Below are 16786 nucleotides of genomic sequence, written 5' to 3' on the forward strand. Positions count from 1 at the left end.
AGCCGGAACTCAATTTTTTTTTTCAAAGGGGGGACCCCATGAAATTTCAGAAATCGAATTCGTATTTTTGATGCCAAACATCTTTAAAATGCATGAAACGTCGAGATTTTATGTTATCTCGAAAAATTTTTTTTATAAAAATCGACTTTTTGGGACTTTGCCGATTTTGCACCTTTTTGCCTTTCTCAATAGAAAGGTATTGCAATTGCTCTGAAAACCGACTTTTTAACGGAGGCCCGGAGGGCCGAGTGACATATACCATTCGATTCAGTTCGTCGAGTTCGGCAAATGTCTGTGTGTGTATGTATGTGTGTATGTATGTATGTGTGTGTATGTGTGTGTGTATGTGACCAAAAATGTCACTCATTTTTCTCAGAGATGGCTGAACCGATTTTTACAAACTTAGTCTCAAATGAAAGATGCAACGTTCCCATAGGCTGCTATTGAATTTCTAATGGATCCGACTTCCGGTTCCGGAATTACAGGGTGATAAGTACGAACACGCAGAAAATGTCGATTTTAATAAATTCTGCAATGAATGTATAAAGGTGAAAAATTTTCCAAAATATGTCCACTACTGCTTCGATTTGTAGTATTAGGTCACTAACATCCATTCAAAGTCTATTTGGCCACATTGGCCACCATCCTCGGTTCCGGAAGCCCCGGCGGAAGTATCTAAATTCAGAATAACAGTCACATCGGTTTCTCGGAGATGGCTAGACCGATTCGACTAAACTTGGCCTCAAATGAAAGGTATTGCGTCCCCGTAAATGGCTATTTAATTTCATCCCGATCCGACTTCCGGTTCCGGAGTTACAGGTTGTGGCGTGCGATCACATAGCAAATTGTGATTCAAACCGATACTCCGATGAAAGCAAAAAAGGTAAAAATTTCGCTAAAATGTCTCTCAAACAACTTAAATTTGCTGTTCTAGGTCACCGACGGCCAACCAAACTTTCGTTGACTACATTAACCACCATAGACGGTTCCGGAAGTGCCCGGGAAAAGCGGCCATCTTTCAAAATTTACGAACTCACATCAGTTTTCCGGAAATGGCTGGGCCAATTTTCACAAACTTAGTCCCAAATGATAGCTATAATATCCCCATAGATATCTATAAAATTTCGTACGGATCGCTTATATGGTTCCGGAAATATAGACTAAACCGTCCGGTCACATATGAAATTCCCATATAAGCCGGAACTCAATTTTTTTTTTCAAAGGGGGGACCCCATGAAATTTCAGAAATCGAATTCGTATTTTTGATGCCAAACATCTTTAAAATGCATGAAACGTCGAGATTTTATGTTATCTCGAAAAATTTTTTTTATAAAAATCGACTTTTTGGGACTTTGCCGATTTTGCACCTTTTTGCCTTTCTCAATAGAAAGGTATTGCAATTGCTCTGAAAACCGACTTTTTAACGGAGGCCCGGAGGGCCGAGTGACATATACCATTCGATTCAGTTCGTCGAGTTCGGCAAATGTCTGTGTGTGTATGTATGTGTGTATGTATGTATGTGTGTGTATGTGTGTGTGTATGTGACCAAAAATGTCACTCATTTTTCTCAGAGATGGCTGAACCGATTTTTACAAACTTAGTCTCAAATGAAAGATGCAACGTTCCCATAGGCTGCTATTGAATTTCTAATGGATCCGACTTCCGGTTCCGGAATTACAGGGTGATAAGTACGAACACGCAGAAAATGTCGATTTTAATAAATTCTGCAATGAATGTATAAAGGTGAAAAATTTTCCAAAATATGTCCACTACTGCTTCGATTTGTAGTATTAGGTCACTAACATCCATTCAAAGTCTATTTGGCCACATTGGCCACCATCCTCGGTTCCGGAAGCCCCGGCGGAAGTATCTAAATTCAGAATAACAGTCACATCGGTTTCTCGGAGATGGCTAGACCGATTCGACTAAACTTGGCCTCAAATGAAAGGTATTGCGTCCCCGTAAATGGCTATTTAATTTCATCCCGATCCGACTTCCGGTTCCGGAGTTACAGGTTGTGGCGTGCGATCACATAGCAAATTGTGATTCAAACCGATACTCCGATGAAAGCAAAAAAGGTAAAAATTTCGCTAAAATGTCTCTCAAACAACTTAAATTTGCTGTTCTAGGTCACCGACGGCCAACCAAACTTTCGTTGACTACATTAACCACCATAGACGGTTCCGGAAGTGCCCGGGAAAAGCGGCCATCTTTCAAAATTTACGAACTCACATCAGTTTTCCGGAAATGGCTGGGCCAATTTTCACAAACTTAGTCCCAAATGATAGCTATAATATCCCCATAGATATCTATAAAATTTCGTACGGATCGCTTATATGGTTCCGGAAATATAGACTAAACCGTCCGGTCACATATGAAATTCCCATATAAGCCGGAACTCAATTTTTTTTTCAAAGGGGGGACCCCATGAAATTTCAGAAATCGAATTCGTATTTTTGATGCCAAACATCTTTAAAATGCATGAAACGTCGAGATTTTATGTTATCTCGAAAATTTTTTTTTTATAAAAATCGACTTTTTGGGACTTTGCCGATTTTGCACCTTTTTGCCTTTCTCAATAGAAAGGTATTGCAATTGCTCTGAAAACCGACTTTTTAACGGAGGCCCGGATGGCCGAGTGACATATACCATTCGATTCAGTTCGTCGAGTTCGGCAAATGTCTGTGTGTGTGTATGTATGTGTGTATGTATGTATGTGTGTGTGTATGTGTGTGTGTATGTGACCAAAAATGTCACTCATTTTTCTCAGAGATGGCTGAACCGATTTTGACAAACTTAGTCTCAAATGAAAGATGCAACGTTCCCATAGGCTGCTATTGAATTTCTAATGGATCCGACTTCCGGTTCCGGAATTACAGGGTGATAAGTACGAACACGCAGAAAATGTCGATTTTAATAAATTCTGCAATGAATGTATAAAGGTGAAAAATTTTCCAAAATATGTCCACTACTGCTTCGATTTGTAGTATTAGGTCACTAACATCCATTCAAAGTCTATTTGGCCACATTGGCCACCATCCTCGGTTCCGGAAGCCCCGGCGGAAGTATCTAAATTCAGAATAACAGTCACATCGGTTTCTCGGAGATGGCTAGACCGATTCGACTAAACTTGGCCTCAAATGAAAGGTATTGCGTCCCCGTAAATGGCTATTTAATTTCATCCCGATCCGACTTCCGGTTCCGGAGTTACAGGTTGTGGCGTGCGATCACATAGCAAATTGTGATTCAAACCGATACTCCGATGAAAGCAAAAAAGGTAAAAATTTCGCTAAAATGTCTCTCAAACAACTTAAATTTGCTGTTCTAGGTCACCGACGGCCAACCAAACTTTCGTTGACTACATTGACCACCATAGACGGTTCCGGAAGTGCCCGGGAAAAGCGGCCATCTTTCAAAATTTACGAACTCACATCAGTTTTCCGGAAATGGCTGGGCCAATTTTCACAAACTTAGTCCCAAATGATAGCTATAATATCCCCATAGATATCTATAAAATTTCGTACGGATCGCTTATATGGTTCCGGAAATATAGACTAAACCGTCCGGTCACATATGAAATTCCCATATAAGCCGGAACTCAATTTTTTTTTTCATGAAATTTCAGAAATCGAATTCGTATTTTTGATGCCAAACATCTTTAAAATGCATGAAACGTCGAGATTTTATGTTATCTCGAAAAAATTTTTTTTATAAAAATCGACTTTTTGGGACTTTGCCGATTTTGCACCTTTTTGCCTTTCTCAATAGAAAGGTATTGCAATTGCTCTGAAAACCGACTTTTTAACGGAGGCCCGGAGGGCCGAGTGACATATACCATTCGATTCAGTTCGTCGAGTTCGGCAAATGTCTGTGTGTGTATGTATGTGTGTATGTATGTATGTGTGTGTATGTGTGTGTGTATGTGACCAAAAATGTCACTCATTTTTCTCAGAGATGGCTGAACCGATTTTGACAAACTTAGTCTCAAATGAAAGGTGAAACGTTCCCATAGGCTGCTTTTGAATTTCTAATGGATCCGACTTCCGGTTCCGGAATTACAGGGTGATAAGTACGAACACGCAGAAAATGTCGATTTTAATAAATTCTGCAATGAATGTATAAAGGTGAAAAATTTTCCAAAATATGACCACTACTGCTTCGATTTGTAGTATTAGGTCACTAACATCCATTCAAAGTCTATTTGGCCACATTGGCCACCATCCTCGGTTCCGGAAGCCCCGGCGGAAGTATCTAAATTCAGAATAACAGTCACATCGGTTTCTCGGAGATGGCTAGACCGATTCGACTAAACTTGGCCTCAAATGAAAGGTATTGCGTCCCCGTAAATGGCTATTTAATTTCATCCCGATCCGACTTCCGGTTCCGGAGTTACAGGTTGTGGCGTGCGATCACATAGCAAATTGTGATTCAAACCGATACTCCGATGAAAGCAAAAAAGGTAAAAATTTCGCTAAAATGTCTCTCAAACAACTTAAATTTGCTGTTCTAGGTCACCGACGGCCAACCAAACTTTCGTTGACTACATTGACCACCATAGACGGTTCCGGAAGTGCCCGGGAAAAGCGGCCATCTTTCAAAATTTACGAACTCGCATCAGTTTCCCGGAAATGGTTAGGCCGATTTTCACAAACTTAGTCCCAAATGATAGCTATAATATCCCCACAGATGTCTATAAAATTTCGTACGGATCGCTTATATGGGTCCGGAAATATAGACTAAATCGTCCGGTCACATATGAAATTCCCATATAAGCCGGAACTCAAATTTTTTTTCAAAGGGGGGACCTCATGAAATTTCAGAAATCGAATTCGTATTTTTGATGGCAAACATCTTTAAAATGCATGAAACGTCGAGATTTTATGTTATCTCGAAAATTTTTTTTTTATAAAAATCGACTTTTTGGGACTGCCGATTTTGCACCTTTTTGCCTTTCTCAATAGAAAGGTATTGCAATTGCTCTGAAAACCGACTTTTTAACGGAGGCCCGGAGGGCCGAGTGACATATACCATTCGATTCAGTTCGTCGAGTTCGGCAAATGTCTGTGTGTGTATGTATGTGTGTATGTATGTATGTGTGTGTGTATGTGTGTGTGTATGTGACCAAAAATGTCACTCATTTTTCTCAGAGATGGCTGAACCGATTTTGACAAACTTAGTCTCAAATGAAAGATGCAACGTTCCCATAGGCTGCTATTGAATTTCTAATGGATCCGACTTCCGGTTCCGGAATTACAGGGTGATAAGTACGAACACGCAGAAAATGTCGATTTTAATAAATTCTGCAATGAATGTATAAAGGTGAAAAATTTTCCAAAATATGTCCACTACTGCTTCGATTTGTAGTATTAGGTCACTAACATCCATTCAAAGTCTATTTGGCCACATTGGCCACCATCCTCGGTTCCGGAAGCCCCGGCGGAAGTATCTAAATTCAGAATAACAGTCACATCGGTTTCTCGGAGATGGCTAGACCGATTCGACTAAACTTGGCCTCAAATGAAAGGTATTGCGTCCCCGTAAATGGCTATTTAATTTCATCCCGATCCGACTTCCGGTTCCGGAGTTACAGGTTGTGGCGTGCGATCACATAGCAAATTGTGATTCAAACCGATACTCCGATGAAAGCAAAAAAGGTAAAAATTTCGCTAAAATGTCTCTCAAACAACTTAAATTTGCTGTTCTAGGTCACCGACGGCCAACCAAACTTTCGTTGACTACATTAACCACCATAGACGGTTCCGGAAGTGCCCGGGAAAAGCGGCCATCTTTCAAAATTTACGAACTCACATCAGTTTTCCGGAAATGGCTGGGCCAATTTTCACAAACTTAGTCCCAAATGATAGCTATAATATCCCCATAGATATCTATAAAATTTCGTACGGATCGCTTATATGGTTCCGGAAATATAGACTAAACCGTCCGGTCACATATGAAATTCCCATATAAGCCGGAACTCAATTTTTTTTTCAAAGGGGGGACCCCATGAAATTTCAGAAATCGAATTCGTATTTTTGATGCCAAACATCTTTAAAATGCATGAAACGTCGAGATTTTATGTTATCTCGAAAAAAAATTTTTTATAAAAATCGACTTTTTGGGACTTTGCCGATTTTGCACCTTTTTTCAGTTCAATATTACCGTGGCTGTTTTTTTCTTTTTCAAAATTTTAGAACTCGAATAATGATTTATTTTCCTGTATATAGTTGTCATGTGATGTATAATAATAAAATGTAATATATGCATTTAAAAGCTTTCAATGAATATAAACAACGCACACATTCTCGTGATTCATGATTGAGAAAGGCACAATTGCACCGCTAGGTGGATTAAAATAGGTTTTTCTAGTTCATTTAGGGTTTCAAAACTATTTTTGGTTGGGTCAAGAAACGCGAAAAGCCTATTTTCATAAAGATAGGTGCTTTCATGGTAATGCTAGAAGCTGATCAATTTTTACCTTCTAATGCTCAATATAATTCTCCTAGAATAAGCGTCTTGAAAATTTCTGTGTTTTCATCCAAACAAAAATAATTCCATAAAAAAAGAGCCTCAAGCTTTCCAAAATACTAACTTGTTGTTTCTTTCAGTTTTATTTGTTACTTTAATCACGGTTTTACCATTATAGTGATTTTTGTTTTGAGGATGGCAAAAAAATTAAACAGGTTGTAACTTCTTTCTAAAAGAACCAAAAAATTAGATTCAGCTGTCAAAATTAATGTTCCACGAATATCTACAACAGTGAGAAAGTGCTACGATTTTCTGAGAAATCGAGTGGTACGGATTACCTCATTGTCTTAATAGCCCCGGGTCCCCCTAATATTTGAATATTACTGTAATTGATAAATCTCTTCTGCTGTGTATAAATAATAAAATTCACATTCTATTCAAGGTAGCTTCATTTATGTAACCTTCAACGAAGTTGATTAAAATGATTTTATCAACAACTTTTCTGAAGACACCAAGTCTCTTACTATTTTTGAAGAGTTTCTTCTCCAAAATTATTATATCAAAAGATGCGCTTTTTTGTGTTGCAAAGCTTATTTGAGGTTGTTAAACCTTCAAATGTGATAGTTTCCAAATTATCTTATCTTGACCGTTAGAAAAGTTTTGGAACATTTTTAATACTTTGTATTTGCATTCTTTGACTTCATCGACATATTATATAAGAAATTATAAAACACATCTGTGAGACTAATTTTTTTCTGAACTTTCACTAATTTATCAAACTTACATTAAATTAAAGCATTTTCAAAAAAATCGACGATTTTCATCAATCCAAGCCCCCCCCCCCCACAAACCAAATTTCTGGCTACAGCACTGCCTAACACCGACCAGTTATTCGCGTTACCCTATCATAAAATCTAATGTTTATCGTTTAAAAGACGTAAAAGAAACTTTTTCAGTGTATTTGGATTATGCAGAAGTTTTCAAAAAAAAAAGTTTTCCTAACAACAACTTTTGACATATTTTTGTAATTCATGTTTAATCGATACAAAAGTGTAGTTTTTTATTAACCCCACGCGCCCAAAATTGGTTCAAACTCGCGAAGGTCGATTACACGTAGCTAAGCGTGAACTGACCCATTGGAAATCACGAATTTATTTTTTAGCAGAAGTATGTATTGATTATTTTCATAGTCAACAAGATTTATCTCACAGCAGGATAACTCAAAACTAAGAACGGAAGAAAGCCCACCAAAATGCATTATTTCTACTCAGCCAACCAGAAAATAGTATCGGAAATTATCGTCCTTATCTACTTTATGTATGCCTTCGCCCTCTACATGTCATCATCACTATCATTATGCCGAGATAAATACATCAAATCTCGACGGGTACGGCGAAATATTTTTTTGAAGCGGATTCCTGTGAAAAGACACCAAAAACTCTAGACTGTTGCCTTATCTTCCCATAAAAGTCACATCCTGCCTTTGATGAATGACTGCAAAACGGGTGAAAGAATCTGTGCTGGAAATTGTTTTCCACCGCCCACCCCACATAGAACGGATACGATGCGCAACGAACATCACAAGTTAGGCGGGACACGTGACCGAGATTAGATCAATAAGTGGCAATAAATAGAAGGAAAAACCAACATTTCCTTCCCCTTGGAATTCAATCAAGCACACTTATTCTTTCGTCCCCACCAACTGCTCATCTGTATATGGGGAAGTTGGACAATTGCAAACTCCGAGCACCGCAAAACTGCCTGCTTGCTTACTATGAGCAGGTTAGGATTCCTAAGCAGCGATGCGTGTCGGGGAAACGTCACTGGCAGTCAGTGCAAAATGCTAATGTATTATGAATTAGGCTTAAATTTCAATGAAAATTTTACCCCTCCGCTTACGACGGGAATCTGGCCTGAGGGCTGCATTTTATTACCTCTAATTCTATTATATGCGGTGCGTAGTGATGCCACGTGACCTTTTCATCCCAATACTCACAGTGAGCAAAAAATTAGGATACTCTGACGAAGTCTAAAATATGCTAAAATAGGTTAGAAATTCCCCTTCCGATTTTTACCTATAGTATCACAAGATTATTACAGTGTGCTCCCGATTAAAACCAAAACCCCTTGAAAGGCGCTACTTTTTTAAGAACGTGCTGTTTAAATTAATGGTTTTGTTTATTGTGATCAAGTGATTGATTGTTTATTATTGTTTCCATGTTCACAGCATGAGATCATATAACGTGAAGAAACCACCAAATTAGAGATTTCACGAAATCGACTCAACTTTTTTTTTGAAAGCGTCTGAGATGAGAATGATCGAAAGAAAAATGTTTTTGTGTGAAATTAGTATTTTGGATATAGGTATATACTAACTAAATTAAAAAAAGAACCACAGACCTACCTGATATGACACTGACAACAATTCACTGAATAAAACATGATCGTTATTTCAAATTTAAATCCCCCACCATCTAGCAGAAATTCTTTGGATATCATTTGTTTGACACCATCAATTTGACATGGCGATAAATAGTTGTACGAAAGTGGTTGTTATGGAGAAATATGCTAACAACAAACAATAATTAAGCGGAAGAGACGGCCTAGACCATTTTTACTACACTTCTGAATACTATCTTCTAAAACATACCGTCACTGTTGTGCTATCTTATGACAAGTGTCATTTAGAACTTTTGATAGAAAATCGCTTTTTAAAGTTTAAGATTGAATATCTTGAAGTTTACAAATGGAAGAAAGAAAATTAAAGAAGAGAATTGATGCATCTATCTATTCTGTATTTACCTCTCTTATATTACGTAGATATAAATATAAACAAAAGTGACACTCACACGTATCATAAATGTGTATTGATGACAAATTATGTACGACGTGTCATAATTGTGCATGGAATTTTTTTTATGCAGCTGAAGCGTCACTTACTATCTTTTAGTCACATCTTCGACTTGATTTGGGTTAAAAACAATTGTAGAGATGCATTTAAGATTTTTTTTTTAGAAAAATAGCATTTTTTTCATACATTTTGAAGCTTCAGAATAACTTTAGCCCATCCCAAAATACAGTGATTTGAAGCAAAAAACGCACAATTTCTCATTACGTTTCTCGTTAGTATCTCAGTAGCCAAAAAGAATTTTAAAATTCTGAAAACATCTGACAAGTAAGAGAGAAGAGATTTTTCAGACAAGTAACGTTGCATATCTATCTCAGTTAACCCCAAAAGGGCGTTTGTCATAAGATAATACGACAGCGATGATATGCCATTTTGTATTGAAAAAACCTGTTTTAATCCACCTAGCGGTGCAATTGTGCCTTTCTCATTTCTCTAAACTATGGCACGGAGGCTTTTTATGTTCAACATAATTGTGGAAATGTCCTACGGTGTCGACGGTGAAACACTTGAAACAAAAAAATATCATACTCCATTAGCCTAATCAGCATTAGATCAATGTTATCTGCTTGCTAACTCATTTTGTCATGCGGGGATGGGTATGTGAGGAGGGCGAAAGTCCCATTAACGAACGACTCCCCAGCATAAATTGGTATGCTTGGTAATATAGTGGTGGTTTAAAGGTGATGGGGTTGAAAGGGAGGGGTATGAGGTGGTGGTCTGAGGGGTGATTTAAGGAGATTTTTAAAGGAGGGGAGTGAACAGTAGAGGGGGGGGGTGTAACCCCTCTCCGTAAACCATCAACTACGCCCTGTTAAAATCCAGAAACCTTATGCAAGTCGAAAAAAAAATTAGGTTGACGTTTTAGGTTGACGTTTTTCAGAGTGATTGCATAACCTTTCTATATGAGAAAGGCAAAAATGTGCAAAATCCAAAAAAGTGAATCTTCGTCAAATTTTTTTCGTGTTTGCATCAAATCTCGACGTTTTATGCACCTTGAATACATTTAGCATCAAAAATAAAAATTCTATTTTTAATTTTTCCTATAGTTTTTATGAGAAATTTCTGTGTGGTCGCACTCTGAAACCCGTAATTCCGGAACCAGAATTCCGATCGATCCAAAATTCAATAGCAGCCGATGGAAAGGTTACACCTTTCATTTGAGACTAAGTTTGGGCAAATCGGTCCAGCCATCTCTGAGAAAAATGAGTGACATTAGTTGACACATACGCACATACATACACACACATACACACACATACACACACATACATACACACATACACACACACACACACACATACAGACTTTTTCCGATCTCGACGAACTGAGTCGAATGGGACATGACACTCGGCCCTCCGGGCCGGGATTAGGTTGACGTTTTTCAGAGTGATTGCATAACCTTTCTATATGAGAAAGGCAAAACACCGAGGTCGTGAGTTGGACTTAGTTAGAACTTTCTAGATTCGTTATTTTTCCAGAAACTGCTCCGAAGACCTATAATTCCGAAGGCTTAATATAGAACATATTTTGTGTCCTCCAAAAAGAATTTTCCGTCAATATTTCTCCTATATGAGTATCAACAACTAGGGAGATTTCGAAATATTCGAAGTGTAAGCTTAACAGAGTCATGGATATCTTCGATTAACAGTGAACAAATAAAGAAAAAGCGACTTTTGTTTGTTTGTGCACTGTTCATCGAAGATATTAGTGGACTCTGTGATTTAGGCAGTTTTCCAGTTCGAAGATCTCTGTTCTTAGCATTGAACCAGAACGACGTTTCCAGTGCTGTCTAATAACAGCTGTGACTTTTCAACCAACGCTGAAGTTTGATAAACAGAATACGGAAGAGTATCCTATTGTCGGCATTGAGAATCGTGAAGCATCGATATTTATTAAGCTCGAATTTATGAACCTTCCTGTAGATGGGAGATATATCGATAACGATCAGAGTGGATGGACCCACGATTTCTCCATAATTATCAATTCTTATTCTGTTTGTGTACTCTCTATTTATTTGTCCGTGTTGTTGTCCGTGGTCTCGTGATTCAAAATCATACAGCCTCTTGAAAAGTCCATAAATATGGTCCAAACCAAATAAAATTCTGGGTGAAAACTTCACTCAGCTTGGAATTGAATTAATAAGGAAAGCTTTCAAACTGAATGCTGGTTGCGAAAATTTCGCATGAAATATGCATTTGAATTTGATGTTAGTCAATGTTCAAGCGTAATGAAAACGCCACTTCATGTTTGGCATGAACACTAGAGTGGGACATAGTTATATGAAAAAAATAAAATTTCGCTCCGAGTAACTTTTTGGGTCCCATTTAGACCCCAGAACAACTCTGCAAATTTTTAGCTCGATCGGTGAAACTATATTTTTGCGCCCACGGTTTAAAGTTTACATGGGATTTTATATGGGAAAATTGTCTTTTGCAAATTAATTCTTCCAAGAGTCGCCCGTTATCTCATAAAAATAAACAGATGTCTGATTTTTATAGAAAATTTGTCAAGGAAACAAAGTCTAGAAGACTGCAAAACGATCTGATGCTTGTAGAAAATGTTATTAAGCAAAAACCGATTGATGCCCTGTAGATTGATGAAAATTTCACTTTTCATAGAATCACTGCTTCTGACGGTATTATTATATACAAAAATTTTAACCTTCTCTTATTATGTACTCAATTTATCGCTCAAAACCTTGCGAAGTGGCCAAATAGTATAGTTTATCTATTTAGATACGTTAAGAGAGGATTAAAACAAAAGTGCGTATAATTGGACAACCAACAGCAGTGGTGCTAGAAAAAATGAATATTTTATCAATCGTCAGAGCATCAATGGGTTTCTGCTTAATAACTTTTTTCTCAAGCATCAGATCGTTTCGTGGTTTTCGAGACTGTTTTTCTTTGTTAAATTTCCTATACAAACCACATAAAGATTTATTTTTAGGAAGTAATGGGCGACTCCTGGAGGAATTATTTTGTAAAAGTTAACTTTCCCATACAAAATCCCATGTAAACTTTAAACAGTGAGCGCAAAAATATAGTTTCACCGATCGAGCTAAGAATTGGCACAGTTGTTCTGGGACCCAAATGCTACCTAAAAAGTTGCTCGGAGCTGGAATCTATTTTTTGTCCCACCCTAATGAACACATGCTTGTTGCTCAAAATTGACTAGTACCCCTTACGTTCTGACTTGCTCCTTTTTCACCATTTATTAGAAAAAGTAACATTTTGTCAATCCACATCCTCCACCTCGCAAAAGATCTTGTGATTTATGAATGGACCATATGCTAAGAATCTGCTTTGAAGTGTATCGAAATTTAAGGTAAGCTTCGAAACGGAATGTAGCATCCTAATGTATAACTTTTTGGTAGATTCAATACACAACGACAAAAATTCGTATTCTAAACGAATAAAGATATCTAAATCGATGAATAGAGCAGCACATAATTCGATTTCCAGTAACTTGGTCTGCGGGCGATAATATTATGTATATCCCTTAGAGATCACGTGTATTTGGTCATATTGGTATTTCAATAGAATCTAATCAAACACGTATTTTGGCTTTTTCTGTGGTAGGAATCCGGCGATAACAAAACATAAACCAAGTTCTCCCTGTCATGATGGTACATGGAACACAGTCGATAAAATTGAATCAAAATTTGCTCACACTTTCAACACGAAGCCTTTGAAAAAGAATGATAGATCGTCGAGGGGTGTCAGATGCAATATCAACACAAGGGTGGAAAATGTTTCCCTTGGTTGACCAAAGCCGAGAGATTCAAATACCTACTGATATATTTATCAATTCAATAGCTGGGTAGGGTTAAAACACTCACCCAAAGTTAAATCTCTTGTACAAACGGATGCTTACGTGGGAATGAACTTATAATAGATTTCTGGGATCGAAGGCATATGCTTAGCTATGATTGAGTGTTGATTGGATTTGCATAATTATACTGCGCAATGTGGTTAGTTTGTATCCTATATGTATTGCTTGCTTGAAACATAAATACAGTTGCTCATTTCTGCATAAACCCCTCAAATCTCTCGTGATGTTTCAATTTGCAGCAGCCAATATGTAGGTGCACTCAAACTCGAGTCCACCACTAGTATTTTACTGGATTATTACGCTACATTTCGTTCAATAAATGATTGTCTCATTGTCTCCCATAAGAGCGCACGTCAGGAGCTATCGAGTAAATCCCCTATATCCCCCCACTTCGAGATACGCAGTTTCACGTTGGTTTTCCTTCTCTTGCAATTTGCTAGCATAGTCAGCCGACAGCACGCCAAACCGTTTAGGTATATAAAACATGGAAAATAGGGGCCAAATGAGAGGATTTTCTCCAATAATTAATGATCAAGATTATGCTTAGTTATCTCAACCAAATGGTGCCTTCGTAAAGCCTTTCGATCCTTGTATTATGATGGATCGATAGCTCTCTCACAAAACCGCTTTGTTCACTTTTTATTTCAGGTCATCCGCACTTCTTCAACCAGCTCTCTTGTGGCTTAGACGTAGTCTCGATGGCAGGAGAGTGGCTTACGGCAACTGCCAACACCAACATGTTCACGTATGAGATTGCACCGGTGTTCATTCTGATGGAAAATGTGGTTTTGACCAAAATGCGGGAAATCATTGGATGGCAGGGTGGTGATTCGATTCTTGCTCCTGGAGGTTCCATTTCAAATTTGTACGCCTTCCTGGCCGCCCGGCATAAGATGTTTCCTCGATACAAAGAACATGGATCCCGTGGCCTACCCGGCGATTTGGTGATGTTTACGTCAGACCAGTGCCACTATTCCATAAAATCGTGTGCATCAGTTTGTGGCCTTGGAACGGAGAACTGTGTAATGGTACCGTCGGACGATCATGGAAGGATTATTCCAACTGAGCTGGAACGACTGATTCTGGAACGGAAGGCACGCGGCCAAATTCCATTCTTTGTCAATGCCACAGCAGGAACAACTGTGCTAGGTGCATTTGACCCAATCAACGCTATAGCCGACATATGTGAAAAGTACAACTGCTGGTTCCACATTGATGTAAGTCGAAAATTAAACCTGCGTTTGCATACGGTTGATTGATTTTTACTACCCTCTATTCATCATTCACAGGCTGCATGGGGTGGTGGCTTATTGTTGTCCAAGAAGTACCGCCATCCAAGATTATCCGGAGTTGAACGGTAAGTTTTTTATTCGCAATGATTAAACTCTTGAAACATAAAGAAGATTGATTCCCGGGTCGTCAAACGAGCATTCTGCCGACAAAACGAAAGTAACAGTGCTATTCAAATTCCAATCCGGGAAAACGCATGGCTGCGTCAAAACAATCTCAGCTGTTCCTTTAACCTTCGGGGATGGAACTTTAATCATTCATCTATTGTCGTCCCCCACCGGTTTGTGTTGCAAAGGGGGAACGGTCGGATAGGCGATATTTCAATTCGTCCGACTGACGCTGAGTTACAGGTTCTTTGCATGAGGGACTTTCTTCATACCGAGGATCACACGCTTTAAATTTGCCCAGCTGCGATTTGGAAACAATTTTTCATCTGGTTGTCAAATTTGTTGATGAAGATACTGATGGGGGTATCTTGTGTATCGTCAGCCTCAAGGCAAATTTTAAACAGCTAGTAAATTCGAACAATTTTTAAAGTAGTATGAGACGCGATACTTTGATATTTCACTTTTCATCTTTGAGTAGATATGAGGCAAATTTATGTTTTATCATCCTAAATAGTAGTACTTAATCTCAGAATTGAAAACGAAAGTCTGAAAATTAAGTTCAAATATCAGTGCAGCCCAACGGCAGGGGGACACTGTCCAACATGTACTTCGTAACCAACACCACCTGGACCGTATCCGATTATTAGTAATAAATAATGCAAGTATTGCCAACGTCCAGTACACGAGATATGTGCAACTGCTTACCCTATATTTTTTTTTGGAATGATTAGAAAACAGAGTTCAAAATGTTGGGTGCGCACAAAATGTATGTCGTTGGCAACTACAGTCCTATCCAATAGTGAAGAAGGGGTTTGGGTACAAAAACGCTTGTCAAAGAAAAATTACTTCCAATGAAAAAAATATATGCTCTGACGGTTATTACGTTGGGTCGGTCGCGCGGATTGCGCTGTTTTCGAGGATTTCGCGATTTTTTCGGATTTAGCGCGTTTTAGGTTCTCAATTTGAGGCATCGCGAAGATTTGGCACGAGTTCAATTTTCAACCATGTTTCATTTCAACAAAATATCTGCTAACATCAACAATCAATCCAATCACTGGGAATAAAAATCCCTTAAAATTATAAAAAATATTTTGAGACTCCGTTATGCCCATTTGGAACTATTTATGGTGATTACGAATAATATGAACAAGGTTCGAAATTAAAATTAATTTAAAGATGTGTAATGTTCTGAAACATTTCAAGAAACGTTTGTCTGTTTTCCGGAAGGTGCAATCATGGCGTCTTCATCTAGCGCACACTTTTTTCAGCCACGGTCTTGTTCCGCAGATTCCACCAATTCGTCAACCGACCATGTCGCCAGAGACTGTTCTCTTCATTTTCAGTTTCTGCTTCATATTGCGCACTTCCCACCAACCTGGACTCAGCACTTTCAAAGTGTGAGTGATCAAACTGCTACTGAAAAATGCGAGTTGTCAAAACACATGTATTTCAAGTGATAGAGATGGTACTTTCATAGACAGACCAGTCGAACTAACCAGTCTATGAGAAGAATTTAATAGAGGAATAGTAAGTGCGCAGTGCGGTTAGAATCCAGTTTTTAGTGCCACAAGCAATGATCGCCAAATACTTTGCTATCAAGTGGGGCTGGTGACAGTTTGGTGAGTTTTGCTCTTTTTGAAATAACTGGACTTCATTGTCTACCCAAAAGGGGACCGTTATCAAACTTAATGAAGTGTAATATCCGTTTGTTGAGTAATTTTCTTTACTTCCGAATTCATAGCGTTATCTGTCACGTAAACATATTTCTGTGACAGGAATTGCCAAATCATGATTTTTTTTCGCGGACTTATCAGCGAAAAATTTGAACCACGGAACTCTTATGAAAGCGATTATGGTATAAGTTTCATCGTCAATCAAACCACATCCATCGAGTTTCATCAGCACCTGGTCGAACAGCTTACGGACCTTGAATCTTGCCATTTTTTGTTACTTGATGCTTCGTGTGGGTTGTTTACTTGCTCGATGATATTTGTAACCTTTTCGAAGACGGTTTCGCCACAGAGTACAGCGATTAGCATTCTTTTTTAGCCTAATTATATCCGAACGACCTTGAACCGCAATTGACGATATCTATTCCGAGGCTTGGTTTGCACTTTGCTACATACATACTTTTACAAAATTACAAAAGTTAGTGGAGACCGTGGCTGGTTGGCTGAGTTTTGCT

At 38.3% G+C, this 16786-nt stretch overlaps 1 protein-coding gene across 1 annotated transcript in view; it reads left to right on the forward strand.

The window, feature by feature from the left end:
• The window catches only part of LOC131693788 (glutamate decarboxylase), a 90210-nt gene that overhangs the window by 49192 nt on the left and 24232 nt on the right, over positions 1-16786 (forward strand). The window contains exons 3-4 of the mRNA XM_058981926.1: positions 13853-14421; positions 14494-14561. Coding sequence (XP_058837909.1) covers positions 13853-14421; positions 14494-14561 — 637 coding nt within the window. The remainder of the gene's footprint in view (positions 1-13852; positions 14422-14493; positions 14562-16786) is intronic.

Source organism: Topomyia yanbarensis, chromosome 3 (genome assembly GCF_030247195.1).
Source record: "Topomyia yanbarensis strain Yona2022 chromosome 3, ASM3024719v1, whole genome shotgun sequence".
Lineage (NCBI taxonomy): Eukaryota > Metazoa > Arthropoda > Insecta > Diptera > Culicidae > Topomyia > Topomyia yanbarensis.